General features: G+C 38.8%; 1 protein-coding gene across 3 annotated transcripts in view; it reads left to right on the forward strand.

Moving 5' to 3' along the window:
• The window catches only part of LOC126282102 (pre-mRNA cleavage complex 2 protein Pcf11-like), a 137,074-nt gene that overhangs the window by 49,136 nt on the left and 66,868 nt on the right, over nucleotides 1-21,070 (forward strand). For all 3 annotated transcript variants that reach the window (XM_049981562.1, XM_049981563.1, XM_049981564.1), the window contains exons 6-7: nucleotides 876-2,163; nucleotides 10,026-10,167. In XM_049981562.1, the coding sequence (XP_049837519.1) occupies nucleotides 876-2,163; nucleotides 10,026-10,167 (1,430 nt within the window). The remainder of the gene's footprint in view (nucleotides 1-875; nucleotides 2,164-10,025; nucleotides 10,168-21,070) is intronic.

Consider the following 21,070-nt stretch of genomic DNA (forward strand, 5'->3'; position numbering starts at 1 on the left):
GGCCCTGTACTGGCTCGGGTGTAAGCATATCAATTAGCAAGGCCACAGGTATGTTTCTAAGATGTTAATGGACATTGCATACCTACTTTCGTCTTCCACCCAGTGCGAGCAGGCCATTGATAATTGTAGAGCTGAGTGTGAACTAACCATGTCTGGTATACTGAAGGTGATCAAAGAGGCTAGCAGGTGATGAGGTTCCACATCCTTAGCCACAAGTGCCTCAAGGCAACCACACCCTAGAGTAGCAGTCTGAAGCCTGCAGTCTGTGAACAATGCAACTGTTTCTGGATACTGATAAATTCACCTTGGATGTATGCACAAGAGGCACAGTCTCAATTCATACTTACCTTGTTCAACTATCCAGTGAGGAATAATCTGTCTTCCAAGCAGTCACTAAATATAATTTTACGTAGCATTTCTATACTTCTCCCTACTATTACTACTACGAAGTTGGCTTGTATCCACTTACTCACTAAATATGCAAATGCTTGGAAAAATATAATAAACACTATGAAATACACACACACACACACACACACACACACACACACACACACACACACTAATAATTGTGTACAAGTTCTCAGAAGTTTATTAGAAAAAGAGACTAGATTAAACACTATATAGGAACACTGCTTCCACTGGCAAGATATGCAAACACTTAGTAAGGGTATAATATATTTTTTTAATAATCTTTGCTTGTCTCATTTGTCGTGAACTGTATCTGTTTGTTGTTTTATTTCTAAAATGTGGAACACATGCTGTATTCTGGTTTAAGTTATTGTCTTCTAGTCACTCATCAGCAAGTCTGCACTTATACTTAAAATTTACTGTAAGATAATATTTCCACTCTTCAGATTTATTCTTCTTTGCAGCTCCCGCGCAACAAGACTTCCACACTTCCACGGCAGTCACGAGATCCACGACTAGCACGAACACGTGGTGGTACTGCTGCAGCAGCAGCAGCAGCAGCTGCTGCTGCTGCTGCTGCTGGTGCTGCTTCCACTGCTAGTGTCCCTCTTTCCACTGCACCTGATAGTGGAGGTCTCACTTCCTCACAACGTAATATTAAGGAATCCCGTCTTGTACGAAAAGATCCACGGCTAGAAGTAAGACAGCCGTCTCCTTCCACTTCTGCCAGTCAGTTGGATGTTAAACAACCTTTAGATGCAGTGGTGCCAACTCCAGTTCCCCAGCGACACCGTGGGTCCCGTGTACCAGTTTCAGCTGTAGTTGCAAATGGCCGTGATTCAGCAAGTCGAACAGCCACTGTTACCAGAGCTGAATCTCCAGCATCGCTAGTTGTATCAAACGTAGCAGAGAAAAATGTCTCTGCAGCAGCTAGCCGTCCATCTCCAAAGAAAAGGGAGAGGGAAAGAGAGAAGGAAAAAGAGAGAGAAAGAGAGAAGGAAAAAGAGAGGGAAAGAGAGAAGGAAAAAGAGAGGGAAAGAGAGAAGGAAAAAGAGAGGGAAAGAGAGAAAGAAAAAGAGAGAGAAAAAGAAAAGGAAAAAGAACGTGAAAAGGAAAAGGAGAGGGAGCGAGAACGAGAACGAGAAAAAGAAAGGGAGAAGGAGCGAGAGAAGGAAAGGGAAAGGGAGAGGGAGCGAGAAAGAGTGGAGAGGGAGCGAGAACGAGAACGAGTGGAGAGGGAGCGAGAACGAGAGAAGGAAAGGGAGCGAGAGGAGCGAGAGCGTGAACGGGAGAAGGAGAGGGAACGAGAACGAGAGGAAAGGGAGCGTGAACGAGAGAGAGAGCGAGAGAAGGAGAGGGAGCGAGAACGAGAGAAGGAGCGGGAGAGACAAAAAGAGAAGGACCGAGGGAAGGATCATGAAGTTGACATCAGTAGGATGGTGCCACCAAGAGGAAACAGATTGAGACAAACTTCTCCACGGAATTCCGGCCCTGTTCCTGAACTTCCTGAACCTGACGTTATATCTTCTCCCTCACCACCTTCACCACCACGTATTAGTGTTCCAGCAGTCTCAAGTCCTGTGACTACTATATTCAAAGATGTGAAATCACCACGCAAAGGACGCAGTTTTCGTAAGAGACGTGAAGGCTCGATGTCGCCTTCACCTCCAGGAGCTCAGCCATCTTCAGCTGATGTTGATCTTCGTGGACCACCTCCTGATAAAGTGTCCAGGCTGTCTCTCTCTCCTAAATGTAAGTTCACACAAATCCTTTTATCTATTTACAGAAAGCAATATTTCTTTGATGCAATGGATTAAGAGAGCTGCATTGTGCTATCAAAGAGCATGTGTGGTTTCTTTGACATTTTAAATGTTGTTACCAGTGCCCTAATTAGAAGAGGCTCACTGTTTAACACACAGCTCCGTACTAGTATGACATATGAAAACATAATACAGAGATAAAGAGTCAGTGTCAAGGGTGAAGGTTCAGCCACTCTTTTGATTCCCCATTGTTATATGCAGAACAACATGAAAATCATGTAGGGGTAGATAACATTTTCTTAGGGTCAGCCAATTGAGCCTTCTAGAAGCCCATACAAACCACACCCCCAGTCCTCTACTACATAGAATCTATTAGAATTTCAAGTCATAGCCTGATGAAGGAGATCATGCCTTCTCATCATCTTAGATTTTGTCTAAATTTCTGCTACATGTAGGTCATGCAAAGAAATGAAAGTGAGGAAAATTGGAGCTCCAGATGGGCAGGTGTTTAAAAAATTTTTTTTTTCGCGTGGGGCGGGTGAAGCATGAGTCACTTATGTTAGTGTAGTTTCCGGTCAGCTGTTGGCACAGTGGAAAAAGTGTAGGATTGTAAAGGAAGCATTGTGAAGTCAATTCCCCATGTGGATACTTTTTTAATTTCTAGTTTGTATGTTACTTGCTCTGAAAATTACCATAAATAATGCTCCATATATTGTATTTATTACTGTTTTCATAAAAGGCGTGTAATGAAGATGTGAAGGAAAATTTGAGATTGCAAATAAATTTCCAGGCAGAGATTGCAAGGTATACATAAAAACTTTAATGGTTTTACAGATTATGATTTACAAGTGCTGGGGTTATAATTTGCAGAGTACTAGTGGACACTGTAAGCTTAACCCTTTCATAGAAATACAGGGTGAGTCACGAGGTTTTCCCCCGGTTTCTGGAGATTATTCCTTAGGTTATTTGGAACAAAAAATGCAAATAAAGTAATGGGATCAGATCCACAATTAAGGAGATACAGTAATTGAAGAACTCATGAAAAGGCAGAAAAAAACTTTTATTTTATGATTTCACTATCAAAAATGCATAAAATTTTGTAGCAGTCTCTTGCATTCAGAGTGGATTTAAAGCAAGTGTTCAAAATTTCCTCCCTGCATTGGAAGGCAAAGATTCACATGGGAGTGAATTGCGCAAGTAGCATTTCAGAACTTCAAATGCTTGTTCCTTATTGACATTGTGGCATCAAAAATGCGTTGCATCAATTCTTCTCATGATTTTACTTCAACTTCATACATAATGTCTTTCATCCACTCCCAGATGCTGTAATCTAGGGGTGTTAAATCTTGGGATCTTGCAGGCCAGTTGATAGGGCCACACGACCAATTCATTGATGTGCAAATTGCTGGTTAGATAAGCTGTTACCACATGGTGGAAGTGTGGCGTCTTGTTTCCAGAGGAACATGTTCAAGAAGCTGTGGTAAGTCTTGTCATAAAAAGTTAACCGCACATCTGACCATTTAAATTTCTTGGGAGTATAAATGGCCCCAGTAACTGGTCACACACAACACCACACCAGACATTGACACAGAATCTGCATTGAAATTGAGATACTGCTATGACATGGGGATTTTAGTCTGCTTCCACATGCGTGGTGTTGATGCCGTCTCTTGTAAAGGTTGCCTCATCACTGAACATTATTAAGTAATAGAGCTGCCGATTTCTATTTAACCAGTTACAAAAGTGCAAATGGATGGCACAATTGTGTGTCTCTAATTGGTGAACTTTCTGCACATGAAAAGGATACAGTCCATTCTCATGAGGAGTCCTACTTACCTTAGATTGTGAAGCGTTCAATCTCGTAGCTAGGCGCCTTGTACTTGAACGAGGACTGCGTTCTACTGAATTAAGAGTGTTTTTCTCTTCTTGAATGTCACAATGTGTTTTGGAGTGAATATGAATACTGGGAAGAGTACCAGTTTCTAGCAATGTTCGATATGTGCTACTGAATTTGTGGCACTTGGAATCCTACAATTAGTGTACCGATGCTGATATTCAGCAACAGCAGCTAAAATGTACTCTCTCTCTCCATACTCCTGCAATGAAAACTTCAATGCCATTGCAAAGTTTACTGTACACAGGAGGACAATAACAGTAAACAGTGACTGTAGTATCAACAATGTGGCTGTTATGCACTTGTCTGCCTAAGACTGATTGTGTGTCCTGTGAACACAAGTGTAGTGCTCCATACACCGTGTGGCACGTTTCGGAACTCTGTTGTAGCTCCTTTATTATGGATCTGATCCCATTACTTTATTTACATTTTTTGTTCCAAATAAACCAGGGACTAACCTTCAGCGATCGGGGAAAACCTCGTGACTCACCCTGTTTATTTGCAATCCCATACTTACCAGTGCCTTTCATTTTCATGCTTTTTATGAAAATATTAATAAATCTGATAGTTGAGCTATATGTATGTTTATTTGCAGTGTAAGTAATGTAAAAATTGAAAATAAAAATTTTTCGACGTACGGGGTAGACTTCACAACCCTTCCAATACCGTTCTGTACTCTTTATGTTGAATCAGTTGCTTCCTGGAGACTATTCTTAACATAAATGGTTCAAGTCTTCCCTGACCTGACCTGAGCCAGCTTTCTGGGGCTCACACTTCCATCACTTTCATTTCTGGCCAAGCCGTGCATATACAATAAATCGGGATGACATCAGTGGTAACAAGTAGGTGCAGTCCCCTTGTAACACTTAACTATTTGAAAAGCCTCATTCAGAATTAACAACTCTAAAGCAAGTTTAGTCACCTTTTTAATCTGTATGAAAAATATTCATAATGTTTTCTTATAATTTAAAGTATTTAGTAAATTTAAAAAGTACATATGTTCATACACCTTTTGGAGTGGCTGCTCCGCATAGCCTTCAACTTCACAACATAACCTGCACAGATCTGATATTACTGAATTTAATCATTAGGTGGTTTAACAAATATTTCATTATAGACGTGAGTTAGTTAATACAGAGCTGAACCTTAACTCAAAGCTTTAATTAACAAATTTTGGTGAGCAAGCTTAGGCTCCTTCCAACTTAAATATCAGTTGGAGCTTTATAACACTGTAAATCATTTTGGCAGAAATTTTCCATTTAAGTGATACTGTCATGCCAAAGGTGGCTAATAGTTTGATATAGCCACTCAAGCTGTAATCTTATTTAAAATTGTAGTAGTAATGGAGTAGTTCTGTGTTGTTTGCTTTGTCTGTAAGGAATATTTGATTATTATCTTTCTTTAATTAAAAAAATTTTTTTGCATTGTTCTTGCTTTGGTGCTAATTAAAGCATTTGAAATACCCCTTCTTAATAGAATCTGGATTGCAGACAATTGTGTTTGTTTCTGAATGAATAACTGTAACAAAACTTTGAAGACTGTCATATTCACATAAATGAGATGCTGGTACCATTTTTTAAAAGCTGTTAGTTACAATCACTCAGGCCATCAACAGGTTTCAGATTATGCTGATTCAGCATCATAACTGCTACTGTGTTGTCACTATTAAAATATAACCTTTGGGATTCTTTGAAAGGTGTAACCAAATAAGAGATACACAACATAACAATAGGGTAGTCATATGATATCAGTCACAAATTGGGAACAATGGGGCTCATCACAAGTTATACCCATTATTGCCATCAAGGATTAAGTGACATGTACAATTACTTGAATGTAGATGTCAGTGCCATATGAAAAGCGTACCAGCATTGACACCTGTGTTTGTGGAATGCCTGTTTGGGTTACATGTATAATATTATAATGAGAATCTCAAATTATAGTTGTTAATGCCAGAGTATATTAGTAGAAATCAGTTGCCCACACATCTTAACCATGAACTAAGAGTTGGTTGAAACCCGCAATAAACAAGTGGGGGCTTCATTAACATCAGTAAAATGTATCGGAAAGACACACAGGAGGAGTGTTTATATAACAATAAACAGAAGCATTAACTGTTGAAAGATCCACTGTGAACTAAATAGACAAGGGTAGCCAAGGTTGGTGGATTTAGATTAATAAATGAATGTTTCAGCAGAACGACAGATTAACACCCTGGATGCACGGTCATTCAAAGATAGCCCAAACTTGATAACATGGAAATGCAGTGAGTATATAGTAGTAGTAGTAGTAGTAGTAGGAGCAGCAGCAGCAGCAGCAGCAAGCGGTAACTTTAATATGCCCATTATCAACTGAGAAAACTATGGATACATTACTGGCAGTAAGAGCGAACAGTCCTGCAAAATAATACTGAAACCATTGTCTGACTATCACCATGAGCAACTATCCCAACAAACCGCAAATGAAATAATTGTTTTAGACCTCTTAGTTATAAACAAGCCCAAGGTTTTCAAGAGTATCACTTTTGAGGCAGGGATTAATGATCATGGTGCCTTTGCAGGAACCATGGTCAGCAAAGGCAAAAGAGTCATCAAGAAAGCTAGGAGAGTATCTGTGTTTGGTTGAACTGATAACCTCATCTTGATTGAAGGATGAGCTGACATTGCCTAGTTCACATCTGGCAAACGCAGAACAATTGTGGTTAAAGCTGAAAATTGGTATAAACTCCAGCCTGGATAATTGGGTTCCAAATAAAGTAATCAAATCCCCACCCTGATTTAATGTTACCATCCAGAGATTGTCGTGAGAACACACTAGACACTCTTGCTGCAAGAGAGATGCAGGGAATCTGATGGAGAAAAGTTACTTGCAACTCTTACATCCATAAGTTGGGGCCAAGTGTGGAACCTACAGTAAATTTCACATTCAGTTCCTGGCAAAATACCTATTATAAAATCATAGGAATTTCTGGTCGTACATGAAGCCAATGAACATGTCCAAACCTTCAATTCAATTTATTGTGGATATGTGTGGTCTTGAAACTTCAGAAAGCAAAAAAAGGCTTTGAAGTTAACTTTTTCTTAACTTGTATTTCTTGAGAATCTCATGGGTAGTGAATAGTCCCAAGTGACCAGAAAAGAGTTCAGTTTGCTCCCGTTTACAAAAAGGTTAAATAATCAGATGTACAGAATTACAGACCAATATGGTGGACTTCAGTTTGTTACAGATTGCTTTTGTTGAGTCTGCATAAGATGATCCCCAACAGATGGCAGTGCTGTTGGCAGTTTTTTTAACTCCAAAGCTCAAACAGCTGCAAGCGAGAACAATAGCAATCTATAGAACTATGGCAACACTGAGGTGTTGCATTACAGATGTTTACAAAAATCGTGTTGCGTGATTGAATGAGGCAAGCACATGAAGCAGCTGTGCCCAGTCCATTGCAACACACGGAGATCATCTTACGACAAATCGACTGTAAAGCATATTTTAAACTCGGACATTAGGATGTTCCTGGAGGAAAACAAGCTTCTTTCAATGACTCCATTGATTTAGGAAGAACCACTTATGAAAAGCAGCTTTGCTTTATTCATACAAGATGTTTTGCAAACAGTAAATGAACAGTTAAATTCGGTTTACTTGGAGATTTCTGAAAGGAGCTGACGACTAATCAAGATGTGATAATATGGAGTAGTTTCATGAATATGTGATGGGCTCAATGAATAACTGAAGCCAGGAGGCTATACTGGACAGTGAATTCTCCATAGAAATGAAAGTTTACCCAAAAGGAGTGTAATATCACCTCTAATGTTTGTAGTGGACATAAATGATGCATCAAATAGGATCAGCACCACTATAAGATCAGTGTACAAGAAAGTATCGCTGTTGGACAATTGTATGGAATTGCAGAAAGATTTGGACAAATTTATACTTGGGGTAATGAATGGTAGGTCTTATTAAATATAGATAAATTTAAGATAACACATACAAGAGAGAGAAAACCCTTTGGAAACTAATAAGCATGAGGTGTTGTCGCACAAACTGTTGCACTGCTCGCACAGAAATGGCATAAATGTGAGCATCACCATCATTATTCCTGTGTATAAATGTATTATCTTTAGTGTATAGTAAAGCACATTAAACTGTGTGGAAAAAAGTTGCTGTGATCACATCCATGCCATTTCCAGTCAGTCTTGGTTAAAATGGTAGTCTAATTTGGATGTATGCCACTTTTTGCTGTGTGGTCCCCGTTGGGAAGGTCTGGGCAAGGTTTTCGATATATTTAAATCTAATTTTGAACCCATTTTTCAAATTGCTCAGACAGTGCAGGATTAAATGCTGTATGTTTTAAGCAGTGTGAATGTTTTGCACAAAATTACAATTTGGTTATCCCTACTTCTCTCATTAATAAATTACAGGTTATTTATCGCCTCGTGTTATAATTGCGTTAACTGACCAACTTCTGCTATGCATGTCTCCGCTGTCTTTGCCATTTCATGTAATGGGTTTTAAGTAGTAATCTGTGTGTGCTGTGATCTGTGACAAGACTTAATACTAGCTTTTTCTAGCAAATATGAAGAAAGTTTCTTAGCTAGGAGATTCTTTAAGGACTATGTTTCAGTCGTGCATTGCATCAGCACAAAAGAGAGATGGTAGGATTAAACCAGGAAGAAATCAGTTATGAAGTAAGACAGCTTTGAAAATCAAGTAAGTGAGAGGTCATTCAACCCAAGGGAAATACTGATGTAAATTGGTAAAGCAGGTCAGAAGAAAATGTGCAGAAACAGAGAAAAACAAAGGAAACAGCATGAAGTGAGAAGTAGTACTGCAGAAAGAAAATGTTATCATGAGATATAAGATGCAGAACAAACACGAAAAAAGGAAAGTGGTTATGTGAGCAAAAGAGTTGCTGAAATGAAAGGAAATAGGAGATATAGAGTGGTAAAAGTTGTTAGCTCAAATCGAGATTTGAAAGCCTGTGGGAACCTGTTACAAAGTCTGCTTTCCTTGTGTTATCGCCATATAAAAAGCTCCTCCTCCTGGATGTCTTTCCGTAATTCTTTACTGGTGTTAATGAAGTCCCCACTTGTTTATTGCAGGTTTCAACCAACTCTTAGTTCATGGTTAAGATGTGTGGGCAACTGATTTCTACTAATATACTCTGGCATTAACAACTATAATTTGAGATTCTCATTATAATATTATACATGTAACCCAAACAGGCATTCCACAAACACAGGTGTCAATGCTGGTACGCTTTTCATATGGCACTGACATCTACATTCAAGTAATTGTACATGTCACTTCATCCTTGGTGGCAATAATGGGTATGACTTGTGATGAGCCCCATTGTTCCCAATTTGTGGCTGATATCATATGACTACCCTATTGTTATGTTGTGTATCTCTTATTTGGTTACAGATTTCAAAGAATCCCAAAGGTTATATTTTAATATTGACAACACAGTAGCAAATTAAAACTCTGTGCCCGACCGAGACTCGAACTCGGGACCTTTGCCTTTCGCGGGCAAGTGCGAAAGGCAAAGGTCCCGAGTTCGAGTCTCGGTCGGGCACAGAGTTTTAATCTGCCAGGAAATTTCATATCAGCGCACACTCCGCTGCAGAGTGAAAATCTCATTCTAGAAACACAGTAGCAGTTATGTGTTTAGCACTGTTGTGAGGGCTGTCACACCAGGTATGTCAAACTTTAGCAGCACAACCAGTTTATCAGATTAAAGATCATCTTCAGACTTGCACAGTGTTGACATTATTCGGCTTCTGAGATATTAACTTCTGTGTACCCGAAGGTGCTCTGTAATTTAACTGAAGCTCGGTGTAATAATATAGATTATTTGGTAATGTAGGAAGTGTGACACCATAATTTTTGACATAAATTTTTTGCTTGATTTGTGAATGTTGTTGTTGTTATAGAAACACATGTAATCAGCTATTTTAACTTTCCAGGTGTAGAGCCCCATGTTGATGCCGAAACAAAAGACGTGGATTTGAGGCCGTTAACACGTGGATCTCCCTCAAAGAAGAGGCAGTCTGCTGAACGTTCTGAACAGCCACCTCTTAAGAGGTCAAAGGCTGAAATGATTGATGTGTAAGTACTTAATGACATGAGACAATAACTGATTAAGTAAGATATAACAACACAAGATGTGACTCAGGAAAAAAATTGAGAGCACTTTGATTTCCATAATACAAAACTTGTTTATTCACTGTTAAAAATAAACTGTTGCTCAAAATGATGCAACACTCACTTGTGAACAAGCATAACATGTTGAGAAACATTGTTTGTTGCTTTGTAAATGGAAAGTTTTTTGCTTATACTCTTTGAAGTTAGAAGTCTTCTTGTTACATTTTAGCTTGAAATTAATGTGGTGGATGGTATGACTTACTGATATTTCTGAGTTTGGTGTTAAATATCAAGAACTTTCTGTGCATTACATTTATACGCTAACGCTAATACAGGACAAAGATTTAAGTGAATTACAATAAAAAAGAGCAAAATTAGTATTTTCTTGACAATCTGCAATTTGTTAAAAATATTTAACAACAAAAAGTTGTGCAATTTAAGAATGAATTTCTGTTAATGGTCGGTACCCTTGTACAAACCAGATTTATACGAAGAAAAATCTCTCTTAATACTTTTTTGGAAGAGTATAACATTTATTGTGGGAGTTCATAGTGTCACATGGCTCGTCTCATTGAAAGAGAACGTAAAGATTAGCAAATAGAAACCTGTCACCAGCAGCTGGGAAAAGCTGTACTTCAAATATCATTAAACTGAAAGGAAAATTACAACAAATACTGTGACAACTACAGTAAAACCCTGAATTTTAAGGAAATCCTTCATTTAACTAATATTTATGTGTGCCCCAGCAACATTCCCATAAAAACAATGGTATTTCTCCTGGCTTTTAAAGAGGTCCACTTTAAGAAAAAGTCCACTCTGAAGGACGTTCGAGTGAGTTTCTTATTCCTTTCCATGACATATAGGTCATATTTAATGTAGTGTGATGCAGTAAATGGTGATAGATTCAGCTGGTTGACACATGCCTAGATTGTTCAGCAACTCGACTTCCCTTGTAGTGATACTGGCAGATGAGTTGAAAAAAAAAATTTGAAATACACTGAAACCCCGCTTTTACACTTTCCACGGGACTTCAAAAAATGGTGTAAAGGGTGGGAAAATGTGGGAAATAACATTTTAAGCTGTAAAAGTTACGTATAGGTTGCCCCCTAGCATTTTCGCACTTTTTGTATGATATAGGTACATAACAGGCATCAAAAGACTTGTAGGGACTTTTTTATTATCTAATAATGGTTTATTATCTAATAAAAACTGGATTTTGATAACTTGCTTGGAAGTAGAAACGTTTGACCTAATTTCAAACATCATAATCGATGTTTTTCGAAAGCCTACAGCTGTCTCATTCATTATTTAAATAATGAAATACTGCACTAGTTGCGTAGTTTTTCATTCTTAATGACGTGTTTCGAGAATTTCAAGTGCAAATACGTACAAATGTAGTTTGTGTGGTGTTTAAATATGTGTTATTCTCCTCTCATGCATGGAGTCATCTTTTTGTTGTTATCAGGTAGTGTGACTCCTCAGTTATGTGGAGTGGAGAACCACACACAAGCAACCTATCACTCATATTGTTTGTGTAACATCACAAAACGTAATACGAAAATACTCCACCTGACAGCTGGAATAAATTCTCGAAACACGCTTTGGTCAGCGTGAAAAAAATTTGTAACTGGTGTTGTGTTCAAACTAAAAATATTTGAGCAATGCAAAGTGAATGACAGTGTCAATTAGAGGCCAAACGCCGAAACGTGCTAAATATGGTTCGACAAAGGTGTCACAATGATCACATCAATCATGAAACTGCATTTGTGCGGTAAATAGTTTGGAAATGGTTGTGAATGGTCATGGTATCCTTATTCTGAGGAACCTAGTCATTCCCATCAGCCATCATGCCAAGCAGTGCTTGGTGTCGGCGGGAGATACGTCATGAATTGTACCAATTTTTATACTTTTTTACCTGTTCAAATCCGCTGAGTAGTGTCCTGGTGTCAAGAAACTTAACCATTTAATATTTGTAAACATTACTGGACGGCCAACATCATGCCAGCGTAATTTTTTTTTCTCGACAAATAATTTTTTGTAATGCATAAATCACAGGAAAATTACAAATGTGTTGACGCAAAATCAGGTGCAGTTGTGACATAGGAAATTTGGCAGGCACCATAAAAAATGTCGTAAATGGCAGGAAAACGTTAATTCCGGGAACGTAAAAGTGGGGTTATCTTGCAGTTTCCATGCGACTTTGGTCACGTAGGATGACGTCACAGTCATTGAGTCTACGATGCACAAGAAGTGTAGTTTTTGTTTTCTGAAGTGTTTATCAGTTCTGCTGTTGTGGAGTTATTGCCTGCAAATGTGGGAAACTTACCTTACTGTTCAGCAAAAGCTGACGATTGTCTGCGATGTCGGTGACAGTGGTGACTTAAATCTTTTCAACATTTTGAAGAAATAAGATTTACAATCATCTATACGTGTGGCACACTAGGAAAGAAGGCAGCATTCTTAAGAGCCAAAGCTAGCGATTCCTGTGGATCCAAAAAGAAAGGACATTTGTATGGCTACATCAGTGATGTGGAAATTTATTCTTTTAAAGTAGTGGGGTTGCTAGTCCCCATTGGGCACCTCCCCAGGTGGCGGATAGGGGAAAGCCTCTCAGATATGGGTGGCATCAGAGAAATGAAATACCTGGGGTGAACCAAAACTAGCAACGTCGTGGCGTCTGTACTCTAGTGGAGCGGCCTTCCAAAGGCTTTTGTACCCCATGTCAGGGGCGGCCTGGAAATTATATAGCCAATCCGTTATGAAGCAAGCGTGGCGATTATGCTTCTCACCTTCGAGTTATGTTGTGTGACATTAATGTTAAATTTTCCAGAGTAATAGCCCCACAGTCGGATCTCCGGGTGGGAACAACTTTGACGTCCCAAACACCAAGAGGTGCTGAAAAAAAGATACAGACTCTTGAAGTCTGTACGTATAACTGTCGCTCTCTAATAGGCAACGACAGACTAGAAGAGATCAGAAAGAGCTTACAAAAATCAACTGGAGTATTGTTGGTTTAAGCGAAGTACGCCAAAAAGGGGAAGACTGTCTCAGTTTGCATTCTGGCAACTTGTTTTGCTTTTGTGGTGACCCAGAAGGAAAACTCAATGGAGTTCGGTTCTTGATCAACAAGAATATTGCTGATGGAGTATCTGTCTTAGAAGGAACTTCCAGCAGGACAGCTCAAATGGTCCTGAAAGTGTCAAATAGGTATAAAATACAGATTGTTGGGGTGTACGCTCCCACCTCAAGACACCCTGACGAAGAAATTGAATCCTTTTATGGAAGTCTGGATAGCACCTGTAAAAAAAAAAAAAAAAAAAAAAAAAAAGAGAAAGGTAGTGATTGTCACTTCCATATGGTCATTGGCAATTTCAATGCAAAAGTTGGCACCAAGAAACAAGGCAACACAGTGGTGGGGAACTATGGGATTGATGACCGAAACGATAGAGGTGAGAGATTAGTCCAGTTCGCTGAGTACACCAATATGTCCATCATGAATGCGTTCTTTAAGAAGCACCCTGACTGAAAATGGGCTTCGAGAAGCCCAAGTTTCAGTGTCAAAAATGAGATAGACTTTATTCTGTCAAACTTTTTGCAGATTGTAAAAGATGTATCAGTGCTAAATCAGTTCAACACTGGCAGTGATTACAGTCTTGTGAGAGCTAGGGTTGAACTCAATGTAAGAAATGAAAAGAATAAACTTATGAAAGGGAAGAAAAGGGTAATCAACCTCAAAAACCTGGGAGAAGATTCCTCGAAATTCCAAGAAGTCCTCTAAAGCAAGTTCCACGTAACTAAAGATGGTGATTTGGTGGAAATGATTGTTTCAAGTGCAAAAGAAGTTGGTGACCTATGCCAAAAAAAAAAAAAAAAAAAAAAATAATAAACAACCAAAGAAATTCAGTGCCAAAACTGAAACCCTTTTACAACAGAGAAGAGAAACGAAAATCCAAACCGATCGTGACATGGTAGCGTATTTCGAACTATGTAAGGCAGTGCGAAGAGAAATGAAAACTGACATACAGAAATTCACTGCAGACACCTTACGAGCAAGCTTGGAGAATAAGACAAGTTTAAAATCAGCCAAACGCAAACTCACAATTGGTAAAAGCAGATTATCGCACTCGATGGAAATGACAGTCGAATCACTGAAAAGGAGGAGGTTTTGAAGTTCATCAGATACTTTTATAGCAATATGTATAACAATCCAAGGGAAAATTTGAGTGTATCTAAATTAAAAGATTTACCTAGTGTTCCAGATATACTACCATCAGAAGTCAAGTGTGCTCTAGATAGCACGAAGAAGCGAACAGTTCTGGGTGACAATGAGCTCAGTGTTGACATCCTCAGACTGGCAGGAGAGGTAACAATAAATCACTTGGCAAAAGTATTTACTTCCTGCCTGCACTATGTTTCATTCCCACCATCGTGGAACAAGGCTAAGGTTATTTTGATACACAAGAAAGGAAGTGTTCACAATATTAAAAACTACCTTCCTGTCAGCTTGCTCTCAATTTTGTACAAAATTTTCACAAACATCTTGTTAGACCGAATTAGTTCCACCCTAGACTCAGCCCAACCTATAGAACAAGCAGGATTCCGAAGCAATTTTAGCACTACTGACCACATTCTGACGGTTAGTGAAGTGATAAGCAGAGTGAATGAATACTAACTGCCTTTCTGCATTGCCTTTGTTGACTTTGAAAATGCATTTAACTCCATTAGCCATGTAGCTGTCCTCCAAGCTTTGAGTGAGCAAGTAGAGGGAGCAGCATACATTGAAGTGATCAGGAAAATCTACGACAATTCCTCAGCTTATATTAACATCGGCAAATCAACTCCAGAATTCCGCATCATGAGGGGTGTCAAGCAAGGCGATCCCATCTCCCCAAAACTGTTCTCTGCTGTATTGGACATGGCTGTGCCAAAGCTGAGCTGGGAAGATAAGGGAATTAGAATTAATGGAAGAAGGCTTACCAACTTGAGATTTGCTGATGATATTGCCCTACTTTCCAAAGACTTCGCAGAGCTCCAAAACTTAGTTACAGATCTTGCGTTGGAATGTCAGCTGGTTGGCTCGAACATGAACCTTTCCAAAACAAAAGTAATGTCCAACAAATGGGTCCCAGCTGGAGATGTGCAAGTCAAGGACAGTCTATTAGAAGAGGTCAGTGAATATGTCTACCTTGGCCAGATTATAAATATGAAGGGAGGCATAAGGCCAGAAATCTGTCGATGCATCAAGATTGGCTGGCAAGCATTTGGGAAGAATTCAACAGTATTCAGATCAAAAATGCCAGTAAATCTGAAGAAAGCAGTATTTGAGCAATGCATTCTTCCTGTGATGACATATGGCTGCGAGACATGGACACTGAACTCATTTACAAAAGGGAAACTTAGGACAGCACAGAGAGCCATGGAAAGAGCAATGCTGGGACTATACAAGAAAGGATAGGAAAGGGGCAGATGACATCCGGTCTGTGACGAAGGTTAATGACATCTTAGAGACACTAGGTTCCTTGAAATGGCAGTGGGCTGGCCACATTGCAAGAAGAAAAGACAACAGATGGACGAAGCTAGTACTGGAGTGGAGTCCGAGAGAGCACCGGAGGCCTAGAGGAAGACCACCAGACAGATGGGACAAAAACATCAAGAAGATCGCTGGTAACACCTGGCAGAGAACTGCCCAAGACTGTCCCACTTGGAGAAGACTGCTGAAAGCCTACCTGAATCCATGACTCGAAGAGGCCACATCATTTAATGATTGAATTGGATGATGATGATGATGATGATGATGATGATGATGATGATGATAAAAGTAGTTTCAAGGACTTAAGTCGAAGCATTCCTGTAAGCAGAAAAATACTGCAAGAGAAGGCATGTGAAAAAGATCAGCATTGAAAATTTCAGTGCACGAATGGCTGGTTGAATTGTTAAAAAACAATTCAAAGACCATTACATTGCCATGATTGATATAAGCTTATGAGCCCAGACACTTGTTCAGAGCTGATGAAACTGGTGTCTTTCATAATTTACTTCCTGCAAAGTCATATTCTGTTAAGAGAGAAAAGTGCGTGCCATAGAAGTAAAAAAGTAAGGAAAGAATGGTGATGATATTATGTGTAAATAGTTACGGAAGTTAAAATTTGCCTCCACTGTCAATTCCTAGTTGTTTCCAAAACACGGACATGCTTCTTTGTGCTGAGGATTACAACAGCATTCCCTGGAGACATCGGAAATCTTTACCAACATTTAGATGTGCAAAGATGGGCAGCGGGAAGGAAAATTGTACTTATTACTGATGTTTGCCTACATCGTAAGAGAACATACACTCTGAAGAATGTAAATGTTATGTTGTTTCCTCTGAACTGTGCATATCATTTGCAGACTCTGGACCTGGACACAATAAATTACACTGTGTTAAAGAGGAAGGTAGTGATGAGACTCAGCATTGTACAGCCTTTGCGTATGTTTGTTGCTGCCTGGAATTCTGTAACACCACAGACTGTATTAAATTGTTAAATCAGTTGCTGTTGAAGATGATGTTGCTCCAGAAGAAGAATGGAGTAGTGGAACTGATATTTCTGATAATGCAACATTCCAGGATATTGGTGTAATGCACTGGACTCGCATTCGGGAGGACGACGGTTCAATCCTGCGTCCGGCCATCGTGATTTAGGTTTTCCGTGATTTCCCTAAATTGCCCCAGGCAAATGCCGGGATGGTTCCATTGAAAGGGCAAGGCCGGCTTCCTTCCCCGTCCTTCCCTAATCTGATGAGACAGATGACCTTGCTGTCTGGTCTCCTCCCCCCAAACAATCCAATCCAATCCATTGGTGTGATGATTTCCTAGCGTCAAGTTTCGATGTTGCTGTGGAAAGAATTTATATTGTCAGAAATTTTAGTCTTTCAATGTAAATTGATTAATTATCACTTTTATCAACCAGCTGGGGCAACAACTTTTGACTATAAACCGTAAAGAGGGTTGACTTTGAATGCGAGGCGACATTGAACAGAAATTCAGCATATTTTTAAAATGAATGCTGTACTCTAGTGTGTAAATATGGAATTAAGTCCAAAGTCGTTAAATATTGCCAATAATGGATACTTTCAGATGATATGACAGTCGATATGAAGTAACATTGTATAACAGGAAATAAAATAATTTTCTGGAAATGTAATTTCCTTCACAACCACAAAAACATTTGCCTATTATTAGAAGCATTTTTGCTTTTAGAAATTGAAACGAGTTTTTATGGGCAAGGTTAAACACTTGAATGAACATTTACAGAAAGCATAAAATGTTAAATTTATTCTTTGGTGACGTAAAAGAATAAAATATAAAGGCTTGTCTTTTAACGGATGACTTTGAACTGCACCTTCTCTATTATTTGACACATCAGCTCCATGTAAAACATGTTTTAATGAAGTTTCCTTCAAAGAAAAGTGTAAATTAGTGCTGGACATGTTATCACTGATTATGATAGTACACTTCTGAAGAAATGGCATTTCAAGGTGGAATCAGATGAAGTTTTTTTTTCCTAACGTTCTCAATGTGTCAGATTTTGAGAAAGATGACATTTGTAGGATTCCACCTGATTCTAAGGTAGATAGAAGGGAAAGGCTTCATTTTGAGTTTAAACTTGATGTCTGTGATATCTGCTTGAGTGGACACTCTTTCATGGCAACTTCCTTTCCTGTAGAGTGTTTACAGATGTAATTCTTTAAAATGTGATAACTGTTTTTTTTTTTCATTTCTTTTATTAAAGTCATACAGAGTGTTTTGAAAAGATCTGTTTTTAAATTATTTTCTTATTTCATAACTAGTTCAGCACCCATTTCCATTATTAGCAAAATTAAGCTGCAGTCGTACAAAAGTTTCATGTGATTAAAGAGAACTCATAAAATTTTTTCTAAATAAGTGACTTCCAAAACTATATATACAAAATATCATGCTGTTTAATGAGAAAAAAGAAAAACTAGAAGTGGGGGATAAAAATGTATAATCTGCTTTATCATATTCAGCAACACCTCTTGCAACTTTCCAAAAAGTTTGTCAGTATCTTCTGAAGTTTCTGTTTGATTTACAAAATTGAATTTAAAATGTTCAAGATCATCCCACTTTACGGAATATGCTGGAAGGACAGATCAAACATGACTTTGTGATAAAAAAAAAAGAAAGGTGCATTCTGTGGAACATGTAATAATTACATATTTACTGCACTTACATTTGTAGTGCAAGATAGTGTTAATTTGGTTCTTAAACACCAATTGTATCATCTAAACATGCTTGTATTATGATTATGGGTCACCCCTTCCTTGTGCTCTTCCAAAACCTCTATCTGAAGAAAACCTCTATTTAAGGAAAAAATATTTGGGTGCTTGGAGATTCTTTAAAAATGGGTTTTACTGTAATAGGAAAAATAGAATTATAAAGTAGGAAAGTGATTCCTTTCTCTTGGTTCACAATTACTTTGTACATTCCACAGAGTAAAGAAATTTACTGGCATATTATAACTGCTGGACTGAGACATGAACTCAGTACCTTTGCCTGTTGTGAGCAGGTGTTCTACCAACTGAGCCACTCAAGCACGACTCATGACGTGTCCTCACATTTTACTTCTGACAGTACCTCATCTGTTACGTTCCAAAGGTCACAGAGAAGCACTCCAGTGAAACTTCCAAGACTAGCACTCCTGGAAGAAAGGATATTGCAGAGACGTGGCTGAATCACAGCATAGAGGATGTTTCCTAATGAAATTTTCACTCTGCAGCAGAGTGTGTGCTGATATGAAACTGTTAGTCATGCAAGTTTTGCAGGAGAGATCCTGTGGAGTGTAGAAGGTAGGAGATATTTCCTATGCCCAAAGGAGACCTTTTGTTAACTGCATAAAAAGAGTATTAAAGATATCTAGAGAGCATTAAAAGCCTGCATCTAGCATATTGCTAGTTTACGAAATTAACTTCCTCAAAATTTTATATTGTTTGTTGTGGCCTATCAAAATATTCGGGAAGATTAACATAAAATGTTTTGGAATCCTTTTAAGATACTGCAGTTCTTCTATCTCCTATATGCAGTGTAAGGAAATACTCATTAACCCAAAACACAGTCTCTTTTTGTAGCTGTATTGATTATAGAGAGATGGTGTGAATTTAAATTTTTCAAATGAACTGTAATGATTTTTGCTGTTACTATATGCAGATCACAAAGACAAATTCAACGTGTTTCTCTTTGTGTGACCTGATAAGTAACTTTGAAGAAATTACAGTATGTAGGAGTAATGTTTTATTTGTCTGGAATGTCAGACATATTGCTGTCTTATGTGAAAGTTCTTAACTTCAGTGAAAATGGAAAAAAATGGTTATAGGAGGGCATTGGAACACAAAAGCAGAGTATAGAGGGACAACTTGCAATGAATGTAATGAATGAAATAAATTTTGTAGCAGCCGTTGCTCATAATCCACATTTCAACTCCCGAGAAATTGAGTGGCCTCTGGAATATCAGTCTTAGTGTTGTTCATATTTTGTACCCAGGCAACTTCCATCTTTGTAATATTGCACTTCACCAGCAAATTATCCCAAGGATTGCAGATGATGCATGGAAATTGGCTTTTCAGTTCTAATGAGACATCAGGTCAATAGATACTTTCTTCGGTGAATTTTCTTTACCTATGAAGCAGCCTGTACAAATCATGGAAATCTGAATGTAAAAATATGCATGTTATTGGGCCTCGAAACATTAAATAATTGATGGACAGGTTGAACATAGAGGTATTGGTGTGTGAACATTTAATGTGGGATTATTGGAGAGCAAGTAATTGATCTCTACGAAAAACCTTGGAGGATAACAGATATTCGCAGTTCGTTACAGAAGTGCTACCAGGTCTCCTAGAAGAAATGCCATATGAAATATCCTTTGATGTTTTTGGCAGCAGCTTAATGGGTCTGCAGATCCCTACATGCTTGCAACTAGGAAAATAATCACTCAGCTCATTCCTGGTTGATGGATTAGACAGGAAGACATTATCAGTCAGTCTGCATGTGTGCCTTATTTCATACTTGTGAACATTTTTCTCTGGCAGAGTCTCAAAGATGGAATCAGCACAAGGTCTGCTAACCCAAGAGGACTGGAAACGTAACGTTGTTGAAATGTGTGCAACAATATCATCATCTGATATCTGCATCAATGGCTGCAGAAGTGTTAGGCAGCAGTCAGTCACTTTGAATGCTTTGAAGTTAATGAAATTTTATTGATTTTGTAGGTGCAACAAGCTGGAGCATCCAATGAGTTGAATACTAGCAGTTCCACTTGTTAACATGCACATATGCATAAGAGAGCAATAGATACGATGTTCTATATAGATAAATCCTAAAGGAGACAAGTGACTGCGCAGTAGAAGCAATGAGTTTCTGTGAATCTTTCAGTGAGTAAGAGTACAGCACCCCCCCCCCCCCCCCCCTCTCCACACACACACACACACACACACACACACACACACACACACACACACACACACACGTGTGCACTCATTTACATTGTGCCACCCTAACACACGAATCTTGAGACTGCAGTTTGGGAAGTAGACTTGAGTAAGCCAGGTTGATTTGGTTCAGGTGAGTATATGAAGAAGAGAAAGGGAGTGGAAGGAGGGGTTGGGGTGGGGAAAAGCAGCTGATGCACAGAATAGGAATGCTACATGAAGACACTGAAGCAGATGAGTTCATGTGGTACACGATGGCAATGATGATGTGGAAGAGTAGATTGGGAGGGGTTGACAGGACGTTAGGTAGATGGTGTAGGTGCAATTGGTTAGCAGAGATTGAGGCCAGGAGGATTACTGTGGTGAAGAATGTGGTGTAGGGATA

Source organism: Schistocerca gregaria, chromosome 7, assembly GCF_023897955.1.
Source record: "Schistocerca gregaria isolate iqSchGreg1 chromosome 7, iqSchGreg1.2, whole genome shotgun sequence".
In the NCBI taxonomy this organism is placed as follows: Eukaryota; Metazoa; Arthropoda; class Insecta; order Orthoptera; family Acrididae; genus Schistocerca; species Schistocerca gregaria.